Source organism: Alosa sapidissima, chromosome 8 (genome assembly GCF_018492685.1).
Source record: "Alosa sapidissima isolate fAloSap1 chromosome 8, fAloSap1.pri, whole genome shotgun sequence".
Lineage (NCBI taxonomy): Eukaryota > Metazoa > Chordata > Actinopteri > Clupeiformes > Clupeidae > Alosa > Alosa sapidissima.
Window position 1 is genome coordinate 34259201 of NC_055964.1, and position 27220 is coordinate 34286420.

The 27220-nt window shown below is 43.7% G+C and overlaps 1 protein-coding gene and 1 long non-coding RNA gene across 6 annotated transcripts in view; one reads left to right on the forward strand and one right to left on the reverse strand.

The window, feature by feature from the left end:
- The window catches only part of LOC121715046 (neuronal calcium sensor 1), a 64498-nt gene that overhangs the window by 14759 nt on the left and 22519 nt on the right, over positions 1 to 27220 (forward strand). For all 5 annotated transcript variants that reach the window (XM_042100356.1, XM_042100355.1, XM_042100353.1 and 2 more), the window contains exon 3: positions 3850 to 3874. In XM_042100356.1, the coding sequence (XP_041956290.1) occupies positions 3850 to 3874 (25 nt within the window). The remainder of the gene's footprint in view (positions 1 to 3849; positions 3875 to 27220) is intronic.
- On the reverse strand, positions 7338 to 26562 carry LOC121715049. The gene is made up of 3 exons (XR_006033515.1): positions 26444 to 26562; positions 20948 to 20957; positions 7338 to 7349 (listed from the first exon to the last, which is right to left on the reverse strand). It is a non-coding gene; the product is annotated as an uncharacterized LOC121715049 (long non-coding RNA).

Here is a 27220-nt window from a genome sequence, read left to right on the forward strand (position 1 = left end):
AGGCTATTCAATTTCATTATCCTAAAAACCCAGAGCTCCCCCATACCAGGATGGTTCGACCCAACCTGTCACATGCCACCAGCCATCACCTGTCAATCACTGTCAAAACTCAAACAATGGAGTCGTGGTTGTTTAGAGGGTACTTGGCTGAAAAAATATTTCATAGGGGGTACATCACTGAAAAAAGGTTGAGAACCACTGGCCTATAACATTACTATAACTTGCAAACAATCTATTTAATATTCAGTCAGTACTACTGGTAATGTTTGTCATGGCATGTAGACTGCAATTTGTTCAATAATTATTGCCCAGATGATGTAGGGTAGGCACCCAAAAAGCGCTAATTAAAGCCCACAACATACCACTGCGGCGTGTTGAGTCCTAATAATAATAGCGGCTTATTGTTACGTGGTAGCAAATAATGTTATCAAAGAAATAGACGTAATCTACACAGATATATAGCAACAGGTAATGGTGTAGGCCTATCTGACGAAGACCTGGTTGGAATGTCGTACTTGTACACTGGGAGCAAAGAAGACTATCCTCACATTTTCCCCTTTGCAACTGTCAAAGAAATCCCATGAACACGAGAAGGCCTAGGGTAGCCTACATCAGGTGACCTAAAAATCCCATAAACACGAGAAGGCCTAGGGTAGCCTACATCAGGTGACCTAAAGAGTAGGCCCCTCTTGAATTTCCCCTGGGGATCAATAAAGTATCTATCTATCTATCTATCTATCTATCTATCTATCTATCTATCCATCTATCCATCTATCTATCTATCCATAGCATTCTAGCCTACTTTGGCTATTTGAAGGTACTTTTTTGCCAAAACACAACACAATGTAAATTAACTATAACAAACAATAAAGGACTTAATCACACACAAATGACTATTTTACTGACTATAAAAAAACAATAATTATGTAGGAAGTTTAGAACCCAGAACTGACCTGCACACTACAAAAGTGCACCAAATACAACACAAATGGCTCAATACACTTGGAGGAGGTCTGCGTCCTTTCTTTTCCAGATATTTTAGGATTTTGTCATGGTATCGTTTCAGTATCGAGCATCGAGATATTTGACAGGTATCGTATCGAAGTCATCATTTTGGTATCGTGACAATACTAGCTATCATGATGTGGAGATCACAGAGCAGCTTTTCAGCTGGGTGATGCCCTGTGTGAAAGTCCACCTGTTACTGGTCAAGCCAGTGCACCCCCCCCCCCCCCCCCCCCCCATGCTGTGATTTGGAGGTTGAGGGAGGGTGGGGGGAGTGGACACTGGCTGAAACACTCAGGGAGAGCTGCCCCCCCAACACACACAGTGTGGTGAGTGTGTATCTCCCCTCAGACTCAGCCTGGGGGAGGAGTGTGTGTCTCAGACTCTCAGCCTGGGGGAGGCCACTCGCTGGAACAGTCAGGAGCTGCTCTGCAGTAGGTAGCATTAACGATGGCGATGAAAACGTCTATGGGCCGTTGATAGAATAACGGTGGTTGCCATGACTCTAGGGCCTGTCAGAAACAGCATGCATCTGACTCATGGAGGGCCAGCATGATTGGTCCTCAGAGGAAACGCTGCTTTTCCCTGAAGTGAAATCTAATCACCTCCGCCTGCCTTTTCCCGCAGTAAAGTAGTTTTCCGTTCTCAAATGGAGGGAGATGTGCTCATGGCTGAGCGGGCCTAATGCATCAGGATAGCATTACTGCCCGGGCCGGGCCGGGCTGGGCTGGGTTGGGTGGGTGTGGCGTGATTAGTTTACGCACGGGGCAGCATTATGAAGCAGGCTCTCTGTGGGGTGGTCTCTCCGTGGCTTGGTAGGGTTTAAGGGCTGATTTAAGTGGGATGGTGGCACTCTGATTCACACACACACACACATTCAGAACACCAGAGAGTGCTGTGCTGTGCCCCTGTGACCTGCCGGTCAACTGCTCATCACTCCCCCCTCTCGCCTCTCTTCCCTATTTTCACCTCTCTCTCCCTCGCTCTTCACCTCTCTCTCCCTCGCTCTTCACCTCTCTCTCCCTCGCTCTTCACCTCTCTCTCCCTCGCTCTTCCTTGCTCTTCACCTCTCTCTCCCTCGCTCTTCACCTTTATCTCCCTCGCTCTTCACCTTTATCTCCCTCGCTCTTCACCTCTCTCTCCCTCGCTCTTCACCTCTCTCTCCCTCGCTCTTCACCTCTCTCTCCCTCGCTCTTCACCTCTCTCTCCCTCGCTCTTCACCTCTCTCCCTCGCTCTTCACCTTTATCTCTCTTTTTCTCTCGACATTTATCTGTCCCTCTCTTCACCGCTCTCTCCACCTTTCTCTCCCTCTCTCTTCACCTCTTTCTTCACCTTTCTCTCCATCTTTCTTCACCTTTATCTCTCCCTTTCCTTCCTCTCTCTCTATATAAATATATACAGTATATATATATATATATATATATATTTTTTTTTTTTTCTCTCAATTTTCAAGTCATTGTCAATGGAGCTTTAGTGGCATTACTCAATGAAGCCGTGTTGCCAAAGCAAACAACTACACTGGGGGGGACTGCTGCAGATAAGGCCTTTGTTCTTCTGTGTGTGTTTCTCTGAAGTACTCTCTCATTTCATTTCTCTCTCTCTCTTTCTCTCTCTCTCCATCTCTCCATACTCTGATCTGAGATCAGTAGTTAATGAATAGTGCTGGCCAGTGTGTCCAATACACAAGTCCTGATTCGAAGGGCTGAGGGCTCTGAGTGATCTCCTAATCACACTGCTGGCTTACTGGACGTGGCTCGCTCTCTCAGCTTCCTGTGTGTAATGATGATGGCGTCCCTCCCAACGCGGACAGCTCTCTTCATTACTCCACTGCACTCACTAGGCCTCTCTGTTCCGCTCCATTTTTCCTCTCTCTCATTCTCTCCCCACTATTTCTCTTTCTCCCTCTCAGTTTAATTCTGTTTGTGTGTTCCTGATGTGTAAACAAAATGGATACATTGTGTGTTCAAATAGCACTTGTTCAGGTTAGACAGGTAGGCTAAATACGCCAAATACTTAAGGCTGTGCGTTAGTTTTAGGCAACGTAGTAGTCAGTCATGGAAGAAAACTCGCACACCATTGTTTGCCGTTGAAAAGTAAATAAACGAAGTGTTTAATCCATCAACCAATGTGCTACCAAGTGAGGTCACAAACGTTTTGGTCCTCAGACCTTCATCAGTGCAAACCATATACAATGATGTGGCGCCTATTTATAGTCTGCGCCTACTTGGTTGCAGCTCTGTCAATCAAATTGACCCCTAGCTAGGTAGGTTGAAGTGTAGACTCAGAGAAACATGAGAAAAGAAGACCCTCAGGCTCATCGTTACAGTAGACCTAGTCATAGAAAGTAGTCAAGTTAATGAGAAAAAATAAAAAATTTACATGCAAAATAGAGAAACAAGAAAAACATAAGGAAACAAGATTAACAATGAGCAAGTGAATATTAAACAATAGATGGATATATAGTAAGCAGATTGAACATTCTCAGATAAAACAGCTCAAAGGAAACAAGTCAAATCAAAGTCATCATTTAACCCATGTGGATGTAACGTTTTAAGGTAGTAGATCCAGCGTGCTTCACACTGAAGGACCATCTGTCCTGTACAGCTCCTCCTACGAGTAGAAGAGACTCTATCTATTCCTAAAAATTTAAGATCTGACATGGAGTGGTTGGCTTCTGTGAAATGACGCGCAACTGGAGATTTAGGGTCCTGCCTGTTAATAGCACTGCGTTTCTTCCATGAGTGACTTCAAATAGCACTTCAAATGTTTTAATGTAATACTTCAGCAGAATGGCTGTGTATATGTGTTTGTGTTTCACTGTCGTTCTCTCTCTTTCTCCACAGTTACAGAGAAGGAGGTCCAACAGTGGTGAGTGAAGTTTTCCTGTTTTCATCATCCCTGTCTGTCTGCCATCTCTTTTCTCTCTCCTCCTCCTCCCTCCTTTTCTCTCTCCTCCTCCCTCCATCTCTCGCTCCCTCCCTCTGCTGTGACTTCCTGGCATTCTCTTCACATAAAGCGCTTTCAGATATAACCGAATATATGCGGAGGTTTGTCAAACGGAGGTCCTACCCTTCGGATGATTCAGATATGATGCTAACCTGCGGACCTTATACTGACCTTATATGGACCTATGTGTGAACGACTTAAGCCCTCCTTACACCGACAGACTTTGGAAAGATTTGCAAAGATTTGGAAAAGATTTTTGAAAGACTACAGTCTCAGACCCTCTCACATCTAAAGACAAGTAGTAGAGTTTTGAAGTCACAGACTATGATTTTGCAATGACTAGGGATCTTGCAGGGTCACTATTTACAAGACTGCAAATAGATTCCTTTAAATTATTACCCATCGTGCAATAGATAAACAGGAACTGAAAAATTATAGCCTACTAAACTCAAAGTCGTATTTTCGTGTTTCTGCAGCATTGTTTCATGCGTGACATCCCTAACCGATATAGAGTTGTTCCGTCATGTGGAAGAGCCGACTAAATATGTATAAGAAATTACAAATATTATAAGAATAACAAATAATCATATAGGCTACAGCTGTCGCCTACTTTGCCCCTTCCTGTTTGTTGTTGGAGAGAAGTCACTATTGGTTTTTATAGTTCACGTCACTATTTGCATGAGCCACGACTAGAAAGACTTGCGATAATATCAAACATGTTTGATATTGCTAAGATACCGCTAAGATTAGCACCTTACACTTAACGATCTAGTTAACGGGAGCGCGCCGCGATTCCAGTACAACTCCCATGATTTCTGTCCGACTTTAGAAATTTAGTCGCCGACTGTGAACCAAAACAGACCAAAATCGTACAATGTAAGGCCGCCAATACACGCACATTACAGAATCTCCGTGTGGTTGTCGAGTGAGGGGTGGGGGCTTGTAGAGTTCACAAGATGCGAGATATGACGCAGAATATATGCGGCCGCTGCCCGTCACAGCTGTTGTTTGTTTACAAAGTGTATGCATTATGTAGGCTAAAGAAGAAAAATTGTCTATTGTGCGTAGGCTAATACTTGAAGTAGTCACGTAAGTGCGCACTTGAAATTGACCTACAGTATTTGTATGTGTGCTTCGACACATTTATCTGTTTTCAACGTTATGTAGCAGAATTACTTGGCTATGGAACCCCAAATCTGGTTTGCGTTGGAGAGAGAGAGAGCATGCACGAACTTTATGGTACCAGCCAATTCAGTAGGCTAACTCAAGACTTCAAGGTCATCATATACAACGTTTTTAAGCAACAAACAAAATACTAACATAACAGTGAAGTGGTTCGTTTTTTCATGGTTTATTTTTTCCAAAAGCATCCTCTCCCCATGTGTCTATTGCATTTACGTAAGGAGCTTGGAACGAAGTTGGGTTTTCTTCGTTTTCATTTTCTCTAGGCATATTTATGCTCAACAAATATCAGCAAGCTCAGCAGTGAGGTCATGAGAAGGCTATCAATGAACAGAAAACCGTGTTGGCCAACAATTTATTAAATACTCCTGTTATTGTCGTCAACGACGTTGCTGTAGGCTACTGCCTTTTCAGCGCCTTCTGCTTATGATGATTCAGTCTTTTGAATTCGTTTGGCCTTACCATGCAGTTGTAGGCTACAACGTGTCTCCTGCCGTTCCCTTCATGTGTTCTATCAAAATGTTGTTTGCCCTCATGGACAGTAGCTACGTGATGTCTGCATCTTTCCAGGTCGGAGATTTTCTGGACAGCACTATGCCACTCCATCATAACACTGGCATTTTAGTCAGATCTAACCACATGGACGCACGAAAGAAACGTCACCGACACGCCCCCTCACTAGGTGTGAATTTTAACCGCATGTTCTATTCTTCGTTCAGACACAGCACATTTACATAATGTCCGGAGGAAATACTAGGGGGGGAGTAGTAGAACAACCAGTTAAAATCAGACTTCCATATAACCGGTTATGTCGTTCAGATATACGGCCCCACCATAGCCACTGTGTGTGTGTGTGTGTGTGTGTGTCTGTGTGTGTGTGTGAGTGAATGTGTTTTGCTGAATTAGCAGCTTTGACTGATCCATGATTCATCAGACCCTGCAGGAGAGGCTGGCGTGATCTTTGTTGTGCTAATAGCTAATGTAACACTATGAAGCTAATGGCAACACCGCATCCCCTACACACACACATCCTTCCAGATTGACGTGGCAACGCAGAGGCCCCACACACTCATCCACTGTAATTGACTTGTATCTCCCAGGGTGAGAATGACATGCAGAGACTGTATCAGACACGTGTTCAAGGCCTGTGTCTCAACCTGTCTCAACCTGTCACAAGCTAGTGTGGTGGTGCAGTAAGCTAAGACATGGGCTGCCATCAACTCCCATGTATCTCAACTTAAAGAAACTGTATGTAAGAAATGTATTTCAATTAATCATAAAATGGCCCTGATATGTCACTAGACATTAAGTAATAATAATAATTTCAAATACTTACAGTATATCACTGACAACAGTAGTACGGCCAGGATATTGTCATTTAAAAAGTGAAGTTGCAGCCCTCAACTGATGTTGATGTTGTGTTTTGTCATGCCATGTTGTGTTTTGGCCTGATGCGCCACCCTCCACCTATCTATTAATCACAAAGTCAGTAGTGTTTCGGCATCCGGGTTGGCAACCTCGAGTCAGGGGGGAGGGGGACGGGATACACTGCTCTACAATAATTTGAAAGGGGTTGCAGTACCAGTTTTGGCCACAATCTTACATATAGTTCCTTTAAGTATAAGTATAAGTATATATTCTTTTGATCCCGTGAGGGAAATTTGGTCTCTGCATTTATCCCAATCCGTCAATTAGTGAAACACACTCAGCACACAGTGAACACACAGTGAGGTGAAGCACACACTAATCCCGGCGCAGTGAGCTGCCTGCATCAACAGCGGCGCTCAGGGGGCAGTGAGGGGTTAGGTGCCTTGCTCAAGGGCACTTCAGCCGTGCCTACTGGTCGGGGTCCGAACCGGCAACTAGGGTTGGGTATCGTTTCAATTTGAACGATTCCAATTCCGATTTCTTATTTCGATTCCGGTTCCTAACGATTCTCGATTCCGATTTTTTTTAAAGGCAGGGTCAAAAAAAGTTTAGGATATTTTAAATGAGCTAGCTAACCAACGGTCTTTCTCAGGGTATCTGCACATTTTTTCAAGTGCAAATTTAAAGACTTTTTAAGACCTTTTCAAGACATCTAAATGAAAATGAAGACTATACCACAACAAAAAGATATATATGACTGTTTATGAAATAGTTTTTTTTCCTACTAATTTCTACAGAAGTTACCAAATATATTTTGGCGAAAGAAAAATAATTGTGTGTGAATTACCTTCACAGCTATAAATGCCCAATTTTAGGGTCTGGGCTGCTTGCTTTTGAAGCTGGCTGTACATATTTGGTTTTGCTTACTGCTGAGGCTGACTGTTCTTCACCTGTGTAGTAGCCTAGGGCTACTTGCCAAAGACATGTGCGCTGGACTGGATTCACTTCAATAATCAGGACTTACTTGACCCAAGATGCTACCCAACTTCTGGTTCAGGCAATAGTCATCTCACGACTCGACTACTGCAATGCCCTCCTGACAGGTCTCCCAGCCTGCGCAGTGAAACCACTTCAGATGATCCAGAACGCGGCGGCGCGCCTGGTCTACAACCAACCCAAAAGGGCACATGTTACCCCGCTGCTCATCCAGCTACACTGGCTACCTATGGCGGCCCGCATCAAATTCAAGTCTCTAACGCTTGCCTACAAAGTAGTCTCCGGTTCTGCTCCCACCTACTTGAATGCCCTCATACAGACTTACACTACCTCCAGACCGCTGCGCTCCTCTGGCGAACGACGTCTAGCTCTACCACCGGTACGCTCAAGCCAATCCAAACTTTTCTCATCTGTTGTTCCTCGTTGGTGGAACACACTGCCAGTTCCTACAAGGGCAGGGACATCCTTTTCCACTTTCAAAAAACTCCTGAAGACCCAGCTCTTTAGAGAACATCTACTCTCATAGCAACACTTACAACAAGTCTTACTGATCCTAGCACTCACCAGCCGTTTTAAACTGACAAGTAACTGTTAAAAACAGCACTCACCGACGCACTTATTCTTACTGTACTCTAATGTTTTTTAAACTGTCCTAAAATTGTGAGAATTGTTCTAAAACTTACTGTTTACCATGTTGTTAGTCGCTTTGGTTAAAAAGCGTCAGCCAAATGTAATGTAATGTAATGTAATGTAATGTAATATTTTTTTCAAAGTTAGACTAAGCTATTTACATATTTTAATAAGCCTACTTTATATAATTTACTATGTGCATCTATTGTCCAATATGCAGCACAGCAAATTAAAGTTAATCCACTACTTTACATTTTGCATACCAGTTGTATCTAAACCAACCAAAGCTTGACTGAAACATTGTAAAACCATTGACTTGTTTTAAATTAATTAAGAGACAGGTCCTCCTCGCATGATCCTGCTGAAAACTGCTGGTTTCATCTCAAACACGCACGTATTATGAACGCACGTTTTTTTTATGTAGCCAGTCGCCGACATTCAAAAAATATCCGGTTATATTTCACAACTTTTGCGAAGTAGGCCTAGCCTACTGGGAAACGCCCTAGACAGATATTTTCTTCCCTAGGCTAGGCCAGCAACACACGCTGGAAAGATGCAAACAGATCAACTTAACATATACAGTATTTCCTCCTGATTGCGAAGCACTGCACATAATTTGACCAGCAGTCTTCGCGTCCATAGTTTGTGAAACAATGCTGCGTCCGAGCAAAGACTTTAGATGCCAAGCGCAACTCCAAAAAGGAGAACAAATGAGCGTCTGGCTTCAGGTTGCGCCGGACGCCGGACAGGGCTTTTAAAATCCATATGTCCGGCCTAAATTTGAACATATGGCCAACCTATCGCTAACCGGCTTACCAACTCTTTCTCCCGCTCATTCTACCGTAGGCTTCCTCATTCCACGTAGGCTACCTGTCTATCTCTCAGGCCTCAGCTACACCACGAAAACGTCAGGCATATTATTTTGTACATAGGCCTACTGTATTATTACCGTTTTCATACCTTTAACCACACCCGTGAAAAACATCTTCACTCTGCAACCACTACACTTCCTCCCGTAGCCTATAATATCCTAGTCACTTATACAATTGCGTTTTAAATACACGAAACTAGATGGAGACATCACTCGCTCTCTTGCACATGCACTCGCTGGCGGTCCCATACGCACATTTAATACCTCTCTTTCGAAAATTCAGTTGTATTTAAGACTTTTTAAGGATCCGCGGGAACCCTGCTTTCTGAATTAAATAGTCTGACATTCTTCATGAATTTTAATGAACTACAGTATGCGCTTCTGCGGGGTCGTGAGCTGAGGATTGTGTGTTTATAGAGGAGTCCAAGCTGGACTCTGCCCTGCCCACACACACACAGACACACACACAGACACACACACACACAGGCATGTACCACTCCACCACACTAAACACACATATTCACTCACTGTCTCACACACAGTCCAGTGTAAACACACACACACTTGCCGTGTCACACACCGACTCCTCTGCATGCTACTGTACGTGCTCTGCTTACGCGCGGCTGAGTCACTGCTTGCACTATACTGTACTCCTCCTCTCCTTTCCTCTATTAATCTCTCCTCTCCTCCTCTCCTCCTCTCTACTCCTCTCCTCCCCTATTAATATCTCCTCTCTCCTCTCCTCCTCTCCTCCTCTCTACTCCTCTCCTCCCCTATTAATATCTCCTCTCTCCTCTCCTCCTCTCCTTTTCCCTATTAATCTCTCCTCTCCTCCTCTCCTCCTCTCTACTCCTCTCCTCCCCTATTAATCTCTCCTCTCCTCCTCTCCTCTCTACTCCTCTCCTCCCCTATTAATCTCTCCTCTCCTCCTCTCCTCCTCTCCTCCTCTCTACTCCTCTCCTCCCCTATTAATCTCTCCTCTCTCCTCCCCTATTAATCTCTCCTCTCCTCCTCTCCTTCTCTCTACTCCTCTCCTTTCCCCTATTAATCTCTCCTCTCCTCCTATCCTTCTCTCTCCTCTTCTCCTTTCCCCTATTAATCTCTCCTCCTCCTCTCCTCCTCTCTACTCCTCTCCTCCCCTATTAATCTCTCCTCTCTCCTCTCTACTCCTGTCCTCTTCCCTATTAATCTCTCCTCTCCTCCTCTCCTCCTCTCCTCCCCTATTAATCTCTCCTCTCCTCCTCTCCTCCTCTCTACTCCTCTCCTCCCCTATTAATCTCTCCTCTCTCCTCCCCTATTAATCTCTCCTCTCTCCTCTCCTCCTCTCCTTTCCCCTATTAATCTCTCCTCTCCTCCTCTCCTCCCCTATTAATCTCTCCTCTCCTCCTCTCTACTCCTCTCCTCTACCCTATTAATCTCTCCTCTCTCCTCTCTTCTCTCCTCCTCTCCTCCCCTATTAATCTCTCCTCTTCTCCTCTCCTTCTCTCTACTCCTCTCCTCTTCTTCTTTCAACTTTTAATCTTTCCTCTCCTCTCATCTCCTCTCCTTTCCCCTGTTCATCTCCCCTCCTCTCCTCTCGTCCTGTCTACTCCTCTCCTCTGCTCCTCTCTTCTCTTTTGTTGTTTATCTCAGTCCCACTGAGATAAATGTGTGTGTGTGTGTGTGTGTGTGTGCGTGGGTGTTTGTGTTTGTGTGTGTGTGTGTGTCTGCCTGCTGAGTGTGTTTCTGAAGGGCAGGCCTGCCTCTGTGCTCTCTATGGAAGGGGTGCCAAGCCCAAGGTCAGCCAGACTCTTGAGTCCAGCCACAGAGCAGAGAGAGGGAGAGAGAGAGAGAGAGAGAGGGGGGTGAAAGGGAGCCAGGGAGAGAGAGAGGGAGAGAGGGGTGAAAGAGAGGGAGATGGAGGGAGAGAGAGGGACGGAGGGAGAGAGAGAGGGAGGGGGGTCTGAAAGGGAGCCAGGGAGAGAGCGCGAGATGCTGCTGGGATGGGGCCATAATCCACAGTAGGACCCCTAACCCACTCACTTACCACTGCAGTCTGCCTGCATGGTTGGGGGGGGGGCAGGACATGATGTCAGAGATTCTGCTGGAAATGAGGCAGTGATGTCAGAGATACTGGTCCTGGAAAAGACATGATGTCAGAAGCAGTGCTGAAGAAGAGGAAATGATATCAGAGACGGAATTTTGGAAAGTCTATTCCAGACATGGAAGGTCAGGAAATTTCATCATTTTAATTTTATAATTTTATCACACACAGAATTGGAGTATATCTGGTTATTAGCTTTACTGCTTGCTTGAGTAGCCCAAATGTATTTATTCAATGGGCATTTATTTGTCTCCTGCTCTATAGAAGTAAAAGATTGTTGTTGCTACGCGGCTGCTCTGAAATTATTGGTCGGTATATTGTACAATTAATTATATGGTTAATTGAAATTCAGGTTTTTTGTCAGGGAAAGTCAAGGAAAAGTCATGGTTTTTTACATTTGACTTAGAGTGGGAACCCTGACTGGAACCTGACCCTTATGGAATCTGATCAGTCAGACAGATCTGATGGGTCCTGTTTTACATGAGAAAGACCAAGCCTACCGGACACTGGCAGCGACATAGGTGTGACGCACTTCGCTACCGACATCTGATTACTGAGAACAGAACAGTTAGCATTGGTACTCTGCACAGCAGCACCAAGTCTTTAGTGGAACAGTTAGCGACGTGTTGTGACACGTGATGTGTTTTTGTGTGGAAAGCTCAAAGTCGGTGGAGATGGAGCGTCGGCAGTAGAGAGCAACTCTCGCACACACGCGTCAGCTGACTGCTGTGCCCGGTGGGATACTGGAGGATAATGGCAGGAGCGAGAACAGCCCTCACACGCCTCACACGCCTCACACACCTCACACACACAGGTCTGGCAGGTGTCAGTCCTCAGAGGTCACACTGGCTGCTGGTTTGGCTTGTGTCTGCCTGTCTCTGTTGATCCTGTTGTCAAAATTAATCCAAGACAACTGGTGTGAGACTGCAGCTTTATTCACGACGCCGGGAGCATGTTACCCACATGAAATGTCAAAGTAACAAGCCCACACATCTGTGGGTGAAGCCAACACTTATACCTTATCCCACACCCATGGAAAATCACAAGTTGTCGCCCTCCATTAATCACTTAACCTTCTAGTATTTTAACAGAGATACGAAATGTTTACAACCCCACTTAACCATCTGGTGTATTGACAAAGATAAGAAATGTTCATGACCCCGCATCCTGGGGTTACCCAAATACGCTGACACAAGGGTTAAGTTAACCAAACATTCTAACCTAGGAGTTGCAAAAGACACATGGGTCAGAGTAGGGTGATGGCAATTAGATTTCACTACATGTATGTAAGGTATACTAAACATTCAATGAGAGACATATAAAATTTATCCCACAATCCCTGTCTGTCCCTATGTTCCTTTGCTATGCTGTTCATGAAGGGCCAGTTCACTAAATAGTGCAGCAGGGCTCATCTCCATCGTGTGTGTGTGTGTGTGTGTGTGAGCGAGCATGTGTGTGTGTGTGTGAGAGAGAGAGAGAGAGAGAGAGTGTGTGTGTGTAAGTGAGAAGGAGAGAGAGAGAGAGAGTGTGTGTGTGTGAGTGAGTTCATCTTTGCTCAGTATTACCACTTCATACACTGGCGTTAGGACCCACGCCTGCCTCCCTTACTCAACATTGTGAGTTTATTTGCCTCCATATGTCCTTCGCTGTTTGCCGTAGCCTGTGGAGAGCCCTATAAAGCTGCTTTGGTGGCTTTCTCCACCATTTCCAGCTGCACTTGATGTTCGGAACGGAGCTGTTATGGCTCTGCACTGGGGCCGCTCCTGTTCCCTGCTGTCATGTTGAGTTCGAGAGACCATCAGGAGGGCATAACGCCACTGCCACACTCGGTGCCCAGTGCCCATGTCAGATCTCTCAGCACTAAAGCCATCACTGTGCCCATGTCAGATCACTCCGCACTAAAGCCATTACTGTGCCAGTGTGCCCATGTCAGATCACTCCGCACTAAAGCCATCACTGTGCCAGTGTGCCCATATCAGATCTCTCCGCACTAAATGTGTAGTATTTATGTACTGATGAGCAGTCGTAGGTGCCCATGTCAAATCTGTCTGCTGTGATTGATACAAACACACACACACACATACATACATACACACACACACACAGGCACACACACAGATACCATGCAAATGCAAGCCCACACCCATATACCGTTTGACCAGACAGTCATATTCATGTTTCTAGTATCAATGATATCAGAACAGTGGAAAAGCAGGAAGATAGAGGGGGATGAATGAGAGAATGACAAACAGAAGGAAACATACAGAAGAGAGAGAGAGAGAGAGAGAGAGAGAGAATTTTTTTGAATTTTCAAAAAACGTTTATTACAAAAGTTCAACACAAAAACAATGTGTCATGAGTGTGAATAAATCACACTAGATTAAAAACGCACTACAAGTGTGAAAAGTTAAGTTCATCATTTACAACTGAGCATAAGACTCCATTTACACACCAAATACTTTCAAACATTGTTACATTTTCAGTTGCTTTGTAAAAGTGAAAGTCTATTTGCAGTCTAGATTTAATCAGAGCTGCAAAAACCATTACAACATCCTGATTTTGCCCATTTTCAACTTTGTTCTTTCTGCTCAAATAGATGGCCATCTTAGCCTGACCTAGAATGAAGTTCAGCAACTGGCAAACAGTTCTGCATTTTTTAACATAACGAAAACCAAAAATGAAAATCTTATCTGAAAATGTCTCATTGAAACCAAAAAAAACTCTCTCCAATGCATTAAACAATTCCGCCAATCTTGAACAATGCATAAAAGCATGAAACACAGTTTCTCGCTCAAAACAAAATGGACAATTTTGACTCGTCTCACGATTTAAAACAAAAATAAATGCATTCACAGCTATAATTCCATGTATAATTCGCCATTGCAGGTCCCCAATTCGTTTAGCTAACGGTGGCTTGTACAGTGCTCTCCACTCTGGTTTTACCTCATTACCCAACCCAAGTACAGTGCGCCAAGGAGTGTCAACCTTCTGTTTTAAACCTTTCTGATGAAAAATTTTAACAAAAACACTCTACCACAATTCCCATAGAAAGACAGAGGTTCAATGTCATCTAAGAAATGACCAGTATTCTCACCAAACTCTGGAGTTAGCATGAGATTAGGAAAAGGGTCACTTTCATTTGCCCAAATTTTTCCTTCAAAGTAGCCCTTTAACAACATCTTCTCCTCTGCTGTAAGTGAAGAACAGCATCTCTGCAACAACTGAGAGACAACACGCTTTGACCTAATATTTAAAACACTTGCTACATTTTCACATTTTTTAAAATCAACGCCAGCTACATCTAGTAATTGCCCAAAAGTGAATAGGCGAATATTAGGGTTGTTGCGTGAATAGGGTTGTTGCGCATTTTTTTTAATTTTTTTTTTTTTATATCATACCTTCGTGTTTCTTTTGTGGACATTTTCAGCTTTCTTTTACATTATTGGTTAAAAATGATAGAAGAAAAATGAAATGGCACAACCCAGAAAAAGATTATTTACAATTTATTTAAATTTGTCTTAATGCCAAAGGCCACACCCAATCTGCGAGCACTTAATTTTTCTGGGCTTTTCAAAGAACATCTCTAAGGCTCTTTGGTAATTGAATTGAATTATTGGGGGGCCATTAATGCTGACACGCATGCACGTAGCCAGATGCTCTCCTTGTAGTCTATTTCTCAGTCCCAAAACAACAAACCCACGTATAAAAAAGTAAATACTCACTTTTCTTCTACATCACTCCCACAGTTACCATACAACTCACTCACAATTAACTCGAAAAGGACCTAGGCTACTTGATTGAAGTGCGACCGTTCGTCTCACCGTCAAGAGAACGCTGAAGTTATGAGAACGTCTTTCTGATAAGAGAATGTAGGCTCCTATGTCTAATGCCGCAAACGTAGAAAAGGTCTGTTTGTGATAGCCTATTATAGCTAAGTGGACAGAATTTAGGCTATACGTATATGCCAACATATGCTCATATTTCCTTTAACTATCAGAAAGTTTAAACAGGCCTAGACTGTGTTCGCCTAGCTTTCCCATGCAAACATTACATGTAGCCCCACGCTAACGTTACAAGTCTAGGCTACAATTAACGTTAAGACCATACACCTTGTAGCACATTGGTTTACTCTATTGCATTACTTACGTTTTAATAATTTGTCGTTGAATGTTGATGGAGGCTCATCTTTGGGAAATCAGCTCTCTGAATAAAATTGTCAGCCGGAGCAAGAGTTCTCAGAGTTGACGACACCGGACGTAAATCCAATCAGCAGAAAGAACCGCATCACAACAGTAGGCTAAATCGCAACAAACTTTTTTCCCCCCATGTTAAATTCATTTCGGTAATCATGAATTGGTTTCTTTTATTTGATGTAGGCTAGGAGAGGAGGATGCATGTTTCACATTAGTGTCAATGTGTCAAAGCAGGCTTTGGATCAGAGGAATTGCTCAAGCTTAACATATGGCATAGGCTACAAGCGAATTCACGGCATACAAACAGCTTCGTGATGAAATATAACTAATATCATTTTTTATTGTCACCAGGCCTATAAGTAGGCTATTTATTGTGTAACCTACAAGTGAACGATGACACCATAGGCTACACTGTGGCGGAGCAAGACCCCATCAGTCGGATAGCTAAACAATGTAACCTGTTCAGAACGTAGGCTAGCCATATGGGCTGCAGACTTGTCTTTGGGCTTGATGACGTTGGCCGTTGTGCTTTTACAGTGTGTTAAGTGAATCTCGTGATATTATGTTGCAGCGGCGCTGAAAATCCAGCGGCGGCGCTGCGCCGCTGTTAAATACACTGTAGGGGAAACACTGCGTGTTCCATAAACCAGAGGTTCTTTTAAAAGCCAAAACACAGAGGTTGTTCTTACAACTTTCTGCACCTTAAATAAACCCCACACTTTGAACAGATTTTTATAGAAAATTGGCAGTTGTGAGGTATTCAATCTCTTGGGATCCATGAAGAACAGAGATTTATCCATGTCCAATTCTCCAATAGTTCTTAAAATCGCAATAGCCACAGGTTTCCATCTCAAGTCTCTTTGGTCAGTTAGTAGTTTTTGAAGAAATTGCATGCGTAAGGCTGCCGTTCTACTTTGTACATGAACTAGGCCTTGTCCTCCTTCTTCTCTTGGCAGATAAAGAAGACCTTGTGGAACCCAATGCAGTTTATCCCAGAAAAAATCTAATAGCAATGATTGAACTTTTGCAAGTAAATGTATAGGTGGGTCAACACACGCTAATCTATGCCATAAAAAAGAGGCCACCAAATTATTAATCACTAGTGTGCGCCCTCTGTATGACATTTGGGGTTTAAGCCACCTCCATTTATCCAACCGCCCTTTTACTTTGTCAACAATCCCCTCCCAGTTCTTTTGCACATAACAGTCATCTCCAAGAAAAATCCCTAGATATTTAAGACCATCCTTTTTCCATATTAAACCACCTGGCAAACTTGGTAATCCCTCCTCCCATTTCCCAACATAAAAGGCATCACTCTTTGACCAGTTAATTCTGGCTGAAGAGACAGTTTCAAAAACCTTAGACACTTCAACCAAAGTATCAACATCACACTGGCCACTGAACATCAAGATCACATCATCAGCATAAGCTGAAAGGCAAAAGGTATCATTGGAATTTGGAATGGATATCCCTTTTAAAGTATTCCTAAGTTTTTGCAATAAAGGCTCTATCGCAAAACTATAAAGAATACCTGACAAAGAACATCCTTGTCTCACCCCTCTTAACACCTTAAAGGGAGAGCATAAGCCACCGTTAATTTTGAGCATACTTTCAATGTCTTTATACAGTACTTTTATTTTATCTATAAAATTTGAGCTAAAACCAAATGCATTCAGAGTCTTCCAAAGATAGGAATGCTCCACTCTATCAAAAGCTTTCTCTTGGTCAATAGAGATAAAAGCTGTGTTTAGACCAAAGACCTTGGATGCATCTAAAATGTCTCGAATCAATGATATATTATCAAATATTGACCTGCCAGGAACACAATAGGACTGATCAGGGTGAATAACTTCTTCCATGACCTTACCCAACCGGGTGGCCAGTACTTTAGACAGAAGCTTGTACTCCGAGGCAAGCAAAGAGACTGGACGCCACGACTTTATGTCACTAAGATCTCCCTTTTTAGGCAGAAGGGTAAGGACAGCTCTTCGGCAGCTCACTGGCATCAGCCCTCCGGCTAAGCTGTCATTAAGCACCTCAAGCAAATCCTCCTTCAAATCAGTCCAAAATGACTTATAAAAGTCCATTGGGAGTCCATCCAATCCAGGCGCTTTCCCAGTCTCCATGCTTTGGAGCGCCTTTTGCACTTCTTCCAGGGTTATCACCCCACAGAGCATCTCATTAGAACCATCTGATACTTGAGGAAGTCCCTCAAGAAAACTCTGTTCAGCAACTATGTCCTCTCTATACTCACTAGTATAGAGTTTGGCATAAAAGCTGAAGGCCCTCTTGCGAATATCAACTGGATCTGACAGCAAAGCACCAGTTTCAGATTTTAAATTGTGAATCATACGTTTTTGTCCATTCTTTTTCTCAAGATTAAAAAAATACTTAGAGGGTGCATCCATCTCATTCACACTTTGATAACGTGATCGGATCAAAGCCCCTTGTGTTTTCAGCCCTAGCAGGTCAGACAATTTAGTTTTCTGTTCAAAGAGTTTATCCAATAGGTCTTGGTTATTAGAAGACTGTGCCAAATTCTGAAAATGTAAAATGTCATTTTCCAAAGTTTTCATATCCTGGACTGTATCTTTAGTGACATTGTAAGTGTATTGCTGACATAGTTGTTTTATTTGTATCTTCCCATACTCCCACCAACTTTGTAATGATTCAAAAGTACTCTTTTCAGCTCTGAAAGAAACCCAAAAAAAACTGAACACATTCTTAAAATGATTATCACTCAGCAAAGAAGTGTTAGAGTGCCAGTAAGCACTTTTAGACCTAATAGAATTAATAAAGATGGAACATGTTACTAAACTGTGGTCTGAAAAACTAACTGGAACAATACAACAATTCCTGAAAATATTTAAGTGGTGTTTAAAAGCATACAGTCGATCCAGTCTCGCAAGAGATACAGAGTTAGCATATATGTGAGTCCATGTATACTGTGACACATTTCTATGCAAATTTCTCCACACATCACTTAACTCCTGCGCTTCAATAAGTTGCACTAATTTTCTGCGTGAAGGCATGTGAGGTTCAAGGTGATTCCTGTCTATGTCTTTCTCTGTACAATTAAAATCACCACCCAAAAATAAATATTCTTCACTGCAGCACTTCTCCAAAGTTGTATCAAGTGCATCCAAAAAACACATCCTATCTAATGTTGACGTTGGAGCATATACACAGATGAAAATAAAGACAGAATTCTCAAAAATTGCTCTCACTTTTAAAATTCTACCTTTTAAGACCTCTTCCACTGTATAAGAATGTGGGATAAAACTATGGGAGAACAAAATGGCCACACCACCACTAAGGGTGGTATTATGACTTAATATGGCAAGCCCATCCCACTCTTTTTCCCACTCAGTTGCATTAAATTCGTCACTATGTGTTTCTTGTGCGAGCAAAACATCTATCCGTCTCTGTTTCACCAATTCAAAAAGTCCTGCCCTCTTTTGTCTCCCCCTTGCTCCATTTAAATTAAGAGTAGCTATATTTATTGTATTCATGAGGAAATAAAAGAAAAGGCACGTTACAAAAAAGGAAAAGCGCTCAATAAAACGCATTCGTCTATGAGGCCATATCATCATCATCATTATTCGTCAGTATAGGATTGACCTTTGTCAGAAACTTTTTAAGTCGGTACACTTCTTTTTGAGTAAATTTACGTTCACTCATAAAGCACCTCGTGCCTTTAGTAAATTTCTCAAGATCAGGAAAATAATCGGCAACTTGAACATTCTTAACGTTTTTGGTGATCTTGAGAAATAGCTTAATTTCACTCACACCGTAACCTATAGACCATTGAATCGGCACAAAAGAAGGCGCACTTCCTTGTGAGCAGATGGAAGCGCCCGAATCTGAGCAGTCGCTCTCATATTCAGGCTCATCCACATCAGTGTCTACGGGCCCATGTCCTGATTTTTTTGCAGGCTTTGTCTTAAGGCTCTTTTTTCTTTTATTGGGTTTCTTAAACACATTTTGATCAACATTTGACACAAAAAGATCCTCATCAAGGCTCACGCCATGATTTACTTGTAGGCCTATATTAACCTCTTCGCTTTCAATATAAGTGGTTTCGTTGTTTACATGGGGTTCATTGTCAGAGTTATCCTGACCTTCTGCCTCATCATGATTTTGTTCTCCTGCCACTGCTAGCGGAGCCGGCCCAACTGGACCCGCTCCCTCAGCAGTGGAGGCTTGTGCTTCTGTTCTAGAGTCGTTGTGAGTTTTAAAAAAATCTTCGTTGTTCAGATTTTCCGATGATTCATTAGAAGCACTTGGCATTTCGCCCTCGGCCTGTGCACCATCATGCTTCTCTCCTACCTCTGCTGACGGAGTCAGTCCAACCGGACCTTCTCCCGCAGCAGCGGCGGTTTGCGCTTCTGCACTAGGCTCGGCGCGACTGTCGCAATTTGCTTTGGTACTCTCATTAGGTTTACTTGTTCCCTTTACGGGACAAGCTCGAACAGTGTGTCCTGCCTTTCCACAACCAAAACAACGCATTGAATCGGTTGACACAAACACGGTATAATCAAACTCATCAACTTTTAACTTTAGCGAAAGATTTAAATCCATATTGTGATTGTTTAAGATCACGTAAACATAGCGCCTGAATGACACAACATGTTTGACGAGCTCAGATTTGGTCCCAATCAGCATTTTCTTAATTGGCGATACCAGTTTTCCATATCGACACAATTCTCTTTTCAACATGTCATCAGTTATAAAAGGTGGTACATTAGATATTGTCACCTTTCTAGCAGGTGTAGAGAGAGGAAGGACAGGGGTAAACAAGCCGTTTACAGACAACCCCTTCTCTACTACCTCATTTGCCTTAGCTACAGAGCTCAGAAATAAAACAATGGCATTGTTCATTCTTGAGGCTGCAACCACATCATCGTGTCCAACAATGTTGCCTACCGCAATACTACACTCGTCTACGCTTAAAGACGATAACACTTTAATTGCGTGGCGACGAGTGAGTGTATCAAACATTTTGAAACCTGGAGCCGCCATGCCTCCCAGTTTAAACACTGGTCACTGGCGACCCACGAATAACAGAAGCACAAGACTAGGAGGATCTATTCTTACCAACAATTAATTAATACACAAAAAAGATAGGAAGAAAGTTAGAAAATAGAGAACGCACTTTCAGGCCACAGCGGGCGCAACTCACACGCTCACAGACGCTCCTTCCACTCACTCCCAGCATGCACTCCGACAGAGAGAGAGAGAGAGAGCTGGAAAGAGGGTGGAGTGGTGGATATGGAGAGAAAAAGAAGGGATAGATAAAGAGATGCAGTATGTGGAGGGAAAAAGAGATGGAGGGAGAGAGATGTGGAGAAAGAAAGATGGAGAAAAGGAGTTGATTTAAAGGAAAGAGGAAGAGGGATAGAGGAGTGGAGGGAAGATGGAGGGAAAAGAGAGAAACGAGTGGAGAGGAGGATGAAGTGGGACTCCAGCATGTGGGGGATAGAGGAGTGGAGGGAAGATGGAGGGAAAAGAGAGAAACGAGTGGAGAGGAGGATGAAGTGGGACTCCAGCATGTGGGGGAATGTCAGATGGCAGATAATTAGAGAGGCAGATTGCCCAGACATCAAACAGGCTGCAGCCCCCCCCCACACACACACACGTACAGCCTCACGTCTCCCTCTACTTTATAACACCCCCCCCTCTCTCCTCTCCCTCTCGTGTTCTGCCTGTCTTTCTCTCTCTTTCTCACCCTCTTGTTCTGCCTGTCTTTCTCTCTCTTTCTCACCCTCTTGTTCTGCCTGTCTTTCTGTCTCTCTTTCTCTCCCTCTCTTGTTCTGCCTCTGTCTCTCTTTCTCTCCCTCACTTCCTCTCGTCTGGTCGCCCTCCCTGTCCTTTCTCTCTGTGTGCGAAAGAATAATTCTAAATTCACCTGTGTGAATATCACACAACAGACCAGTTATGATCTGCTCTGGAGATGCTAGTAGGGCAAGAACAGGCCGACTGAGGAACGGAACAGAATAGGGATGGAACAGGGCCGACTGAGGACCGAATTAGGGCCGACTGAGGGCCAAATCAGGGCTGACTGAGGGCCAAATCAGGGCGGTTTGGGGGTCGGCTGAGGGCTGCGTGGTGTCTGTGAGGGTCAGAGTGACGAGATATGAGAGGAAGGAAGCTGTTGAGCCTCTGCTATCAGTTGTGTTCTGGAGACAGGCCACAGCTTATCCACCCTCCACACACACACACACACACACACACTCAAATAAATTGGCACGCACACTCACAGACACACACACACACACACACACACAGTGTGCCCTCCTTCCTGTCTCCTCTTAAACTGAGCCCACTCCCCCATGAAAGCCCCTGTGTGAATCACTCTCTATGGGGAACATTTTCCACCGGGCTTCTCACTCACTGTGTGTGTGTGTGTGTGTGTGTGTGTGTGTGTGTGTGTGCGCGTGTGTGTGTGTGTGTGCGCGTGTGTGTGTGTGTGTGTGTGTGTGTGTGTGTGTGTGTGTGTGTGTGTGTGTGTGTGTGTGTGTGTGTGTGTGTGTGTGTGTGTGCGCGTGTGTGTGTGTGTGTGTGTGTGTGTGAGAGATGATTCATCCTCCAGCTTCTTGCAGATATTCTGCTGCATGGCCTTTCTTTAACAAGGTCCTAGCCCTCCCCCAAGACATTTACAGTAACTGTAGTTATCTAACCTTGCGTGTTTGTGTTTGTGTGTGTGTGTGAGAGTGAGAGAGAGAGCGTGTGTGTGCGTGTGCTTGTGTGTTTGTGTGTGTGTGTGTGAGTGTTTGATGTGTGTGTGTCACTGGTCACTGTGCCTGCCTGCTGTGAGCCCACTCTCCATTCATGAGTAAGAATGCTGGCTGCAGGAGAAGTTCCTGAACTCGTTAAAGGAAGCAGGAAATAAGTCCTCTCTCACTCTGTCTCTTTCCCTCCCTCCCAATCTCTTTATTCCTCTCCCTCCACCTCTCTGTCCCCCCTCTCTAAATTTCTCTGTTCCTCTCCCTCCATCTCTTTTTCTCTCTGTCTCTCCCTCCGTCTTTTCTCTCTCAATCTCTCTGTTCCTCTCCCTCCATCTCTTTTTCTCACTTCATCTCTCTGTTCCTCCCTCCATCACTGTATCTGTCCCTCTCTCTGTCCCGCCATCTCTTTCTCCTGCACCCCTGCCCTGAGTGGGCAGTGACTGTAGAGAGCCCCAGCAGGCGAGGGATGGGGTGGAATGTGGTGTGGCCCCTTATGTAACGCCTCTACTGGCCTGAAGTCTAATCTCTGCTGGCAGTATTAGTAGCTCCTCAAACCTTCATGATTCCGTCATGGCTTCTCAGGACCCCCACCTGCCCCTTCAGATACCCCCCCACACCCACTCACCTTCAGATACCCCTCCACACCCACCTGCCCCTTCAGATACCCCTCCACACCCACTCACCTTCAGATACCCCTCTTTACTGACCCACCTTCAGATACCCCTCCATACCCACCCTCAGATACCCCTCCACACCCACTCACCTTCAGATACCCCTCCACACCCACCTGCCCCTTCAGATACCCCTCCATACTGACCCACCTTCAGATACCCCTCCATACTGACTCACCTTCAGATACCCCTCCAAACCCACTCACCTTCAGATACCCCTCCACACTCACTCACCTTCAGATTCTAGGGCTGTCACTTTTGTGAAAAATCCTGTTTGATTTTTGACACCATAAGTGTTCATTGAATCGATTATAAAATCAATTTTCTACTGTATGTCTGAAGACGTTTGCATACCACTTTGTCCTTTTCCATAATTTGATCTACAGTTAGGGTTGTGTATCGTTTGGGTTTTATCCGATACCGGTGCTAAATCGATACTTTTAAAACGGTGCCGGTGCCTGAACCGGTACTTAGTTTATAATAAAATATAATAAAATGGTCTAAAGCATGAATTGCTTTTTTTATTGATAAGACAAATTTGAACATGAAATTGAACTGTTACATTCAATTTACTATCAATATCTCATTGCTCCTACGCATAATACATTTAAATGTTAAAACAGCTTGCCATGGATGCACACACAAGTAAGCTCTGCTTTCAAGTTTACCCAGTGTAGGCGGTTTGCCATAAGGTATGTTAAAACCGCTTGCCATAGAACTGCCAGTCATGGACAACGGCATTTGCAAGCAAGCTTTTCTAACAGGGACTCTACTTTCCAGTTAATTCAGTGTGTTCCCAAATGCTTCAAGGAATTTCATGTCTTCCCCCATAACACGCAATAGTTTTGAACGTGTTAGGCTACATTATGTCGGTGTTAAAGTGTTTAGATTCCCAGCGCTAGTAGGCATTTTAACAGCAACTATGGCTATGCGCTACACCAGTCAGCTGAGTTTTTAATTAGCGATAACGTACGGAGATGGTTCCGTAGCCTCTTTGACAGCTCAGTGACATCAGGTATGTAACCTACATAAATTTATGTTTTTGCCAGCTAACTTTTAACATGATCTTCATATTCATTGTGATGCTATATGGGCCTCATGCACATGAAAGATTAATATCATGCCATTATGTTGTTTAGAACACTAGTGAAATAAAGTTTTCACAACTTGCTGATAACCTTTCAAATAAATGCCAGTTAGCGCATTAGCGAGGATATTGTGTAACGTATACTGTTGATGTTGTTTCATAGCCTTTTGCTAGTATGTAAGGCCCCCTGCTAGATTTTGACAGGAGCTTGTGATATCGCTTTAAAGTAAGCTACGTAGGCTCACGCAAGCTGTCAAACACTGTCCACTCGCCTATGTATTGCACCCCTCTGGTTTATACATCCAGTGTTTATGTTAGCTAACTGTATCCGGATGTGCTGCTATCAGAGCAAGACGTTAGAGATGGCGCATGACATGCCTGGTATAAAAAAAAAAAAAAAACACGAAAGCACCGAAATGAGGCACCGAAATCCACATTATTATTCGATTCAGTTACTACCGTTTGCGTCGGCACCGGTGCCATACTAGAACCGTGTTTCGGTGCCCAACCCTATCTACAGTCCAAAACCCGAAGTGCTTCCAACTCCTCAAGGTACAGTATTAGGGGTCATCCAGGGCTGTACAGTGCTACATATAGCATCATTCTCTGCTTTTTAAAGACAGTTGAAGAACCATCTATTGTCTACCTGAAACATCTCTCTTTGATTCTTCTTTTCTTGCTTTACATCCATTGTTGACAGAATGTCTTTTTCTTCCTACGTTTTGCTTTGATCCTAATCATTTTGCTTCCGATACTTCCTTATTGTGGATCAAACAGATTATTTATATGTTTAGCCTGCATGTCAATATGTTAACATGACTTGGCAATAGGCGTGGAACTCTGTGCAAGCCTCTAGGCTTCGTTCCCGCCTTGTACAGATGTACTAATTTGTGCTAAACAAAATAAACAAACAAACAAACATATGCTACAAAAAAATCAGTCTTTGTTATGGATGATTTACCAGCCTTACCTTATTTACAGTAAAATGTTTTCTAGAGTGCAGCCTACAGATGATGCGCAACTACATGCCGATGCTAGAGATTTTGTGGATTGTGCTACAAAACGATCAAAGATAGATAGATAGAGACTTATCAACTTCTGTAGCACCAGTGCTAAGAATGGAAAAAGTTAGAGTACAGCCCCGCACTCGTCTCTCATGACGCACATATTGATCGCCGTTTTTTGGCAAAACACCAGCAGCAGCCGATTGAGTAGTGATGTAGTACTCGAGTCCGGTCTCGAGACCAATTTCTGCTTTCTCGGTCTCGTCTCGGACTCGTTCCTTCAAAGACTCGGTCTTGACTCGGTCTCGGACCACAGTGGGAGGAGAAGGACTCGTAATTTCAGACCGAGTCCTCGAGACCAACGCATTTTTTATGTTCATATAAAAAAACAGACAACACATAACAACAATAATAATAAAATGCAATGTTGACCGGCATTATTTAATGTTAAATGACATCCCATGGTGCAATGCAAAGATACTGCCGTCAGAGCCGTTTATTTATTTCTATGGCTCTGCTGCCGGTGAGTGTCTGTAGGTCAGCATAGTCCATATTAGGACGTTAAAACTGCTCCTCTAAACAATTCCCAATCTAGCTTAGTCTGTAGGCCTAACTGTTGATTATTAACTGGAGTGATATTAAATTATGAATATTAAAACTGAACATTTTTTATAGTCTTGGTCTCGACTCGGTCTCGACTCCTAAAGGACTCGGTCTCGACTCGGACTTGCTTCCTCAAAGACTCGGTCTTGACTCGGACTCGACTGTATTTGAAAACCAACAGACTCGGTCTCGACTCGGTCTCGACCCTTCAAAGACTCGGTCTTGACTCGGACTCGGCATAGGCGGTCTCGTCCCCATCACTACGATTGAGACTATGAGACTATTCCCAGTGCGTACCATTTTGTGGGAATTTGTTTTTAGCTTTCACAATGCCTACTGCACTTCTTTAGTTTCTTTTTCTACCTGTTTGTGAGTTTTGTTACATCTATCTTTTTTATTTGTTTAGTTAGTTTAAAATTAATAGTGTTGGTCTGATCGATTATGCAATCGATTTACGAACGTAAAGTGACAGCCCTATCAGATACCCCTCTCTCCAGCCTCAGATACCCCTCTATACTTACCCACCCACCCTCAGATACCCCTCTATATCCCCCCACCCATATATACCTCTCTATACCCCCCCACCCATAGATACCCCCTATACCCCCCCACCCTCAGATACCCCTCCGTACCCACCCACCCTTAGATACCCCTCTATACTGACCCAGCGACACTAGGTTGAGTTTCCCTTTACAGTAAAAACACAGCTCAGCCTCAGACCTTGATGCTGCTGTCTGGAGCACTCCACACAGTACGCCCAGGGGACGAAGAATGACAAGAGAGAGGGAGAGAGGGAGAGAGAGAGAAAGATTGAATGAGAGAGAGAGAGCGAGAGAGAGAGAGAGAGATTGAACCAGGGTTCCCGCGGATCCTTAAAAAGTCTTAAAAAGTCTTAAATATAACTTTCGGTTTTTAAGGCCTAAAAAAGTCTTAAATTGTCTGGGATGTCTTGAATTTTCGAAAGAGAGGTATTAAATGTACAAACGCAGTTGTATAAGTGACTACGGGAAGAAGTGTAGTGGAGAGTGAAGATGTTTTTCACGTGTGTATAAAGGTGTGAAAACGGTAATAATACAGTATGTACAAATATGCCTGACGTTTTCGTGGTGTAGCCGAGGCCTGAGAGATAGGCAGGTAACCTACGTGAGCGGTAGAATGAGCGGGAGAAAGAGTTGGTAAACCAGTTAAACCAGCGATAGGTTCGAATTTAAGCCGGACATATGGATTTTAAAAGCCCTGTCTGGCGTCCGGCGCAGCTTCAAACCAGACGCTCATTTGTCCTCCTTTTTGGAGTTGCACTTGGCATCTAGGATCTGCTCGGACGCAGCATCATTTCACGAACTATAGACGCGAAGACTGCTGGTCAAATTATTGAATTCTGAAATTCTGTCACTCGTCTGATATTTTGCTGCGCAATTTATGAAGGAACCACGGACTGACAGAAAAAGAAAACGAGCGTTTTCGCAATCAGGAGGAAATACTGTACATGTTAAGTTGATCTGTTTGCATCTTTCCAGCGTGTGTTGCTGGCCTAGCCTAGGGAAGAAAATATATGTCTAAGTTATAATACCTCTAATATCTGCCAGCAGCTTGCTTGCCAGCGTTTCCCAGTAGGCCTACTTTGCAAAAGTTGTGAAATATAAGCGCATATTTTTTGAATGTCGGCGACTGGCTACATAAATAAAAACGTGCGTTCATAATACGTGCATGCTTGAGATGAAACCAGCAGTTTTCAGCAGGATCATGCGAGGAGGACCTGTCTCTTAATTAATTTAAAACAAGTCAATGGTTTTACAATGTTTCAGTCAAACTTTGGTTAGATGCACATAGTAAATGATATAAAGTAGGCCTA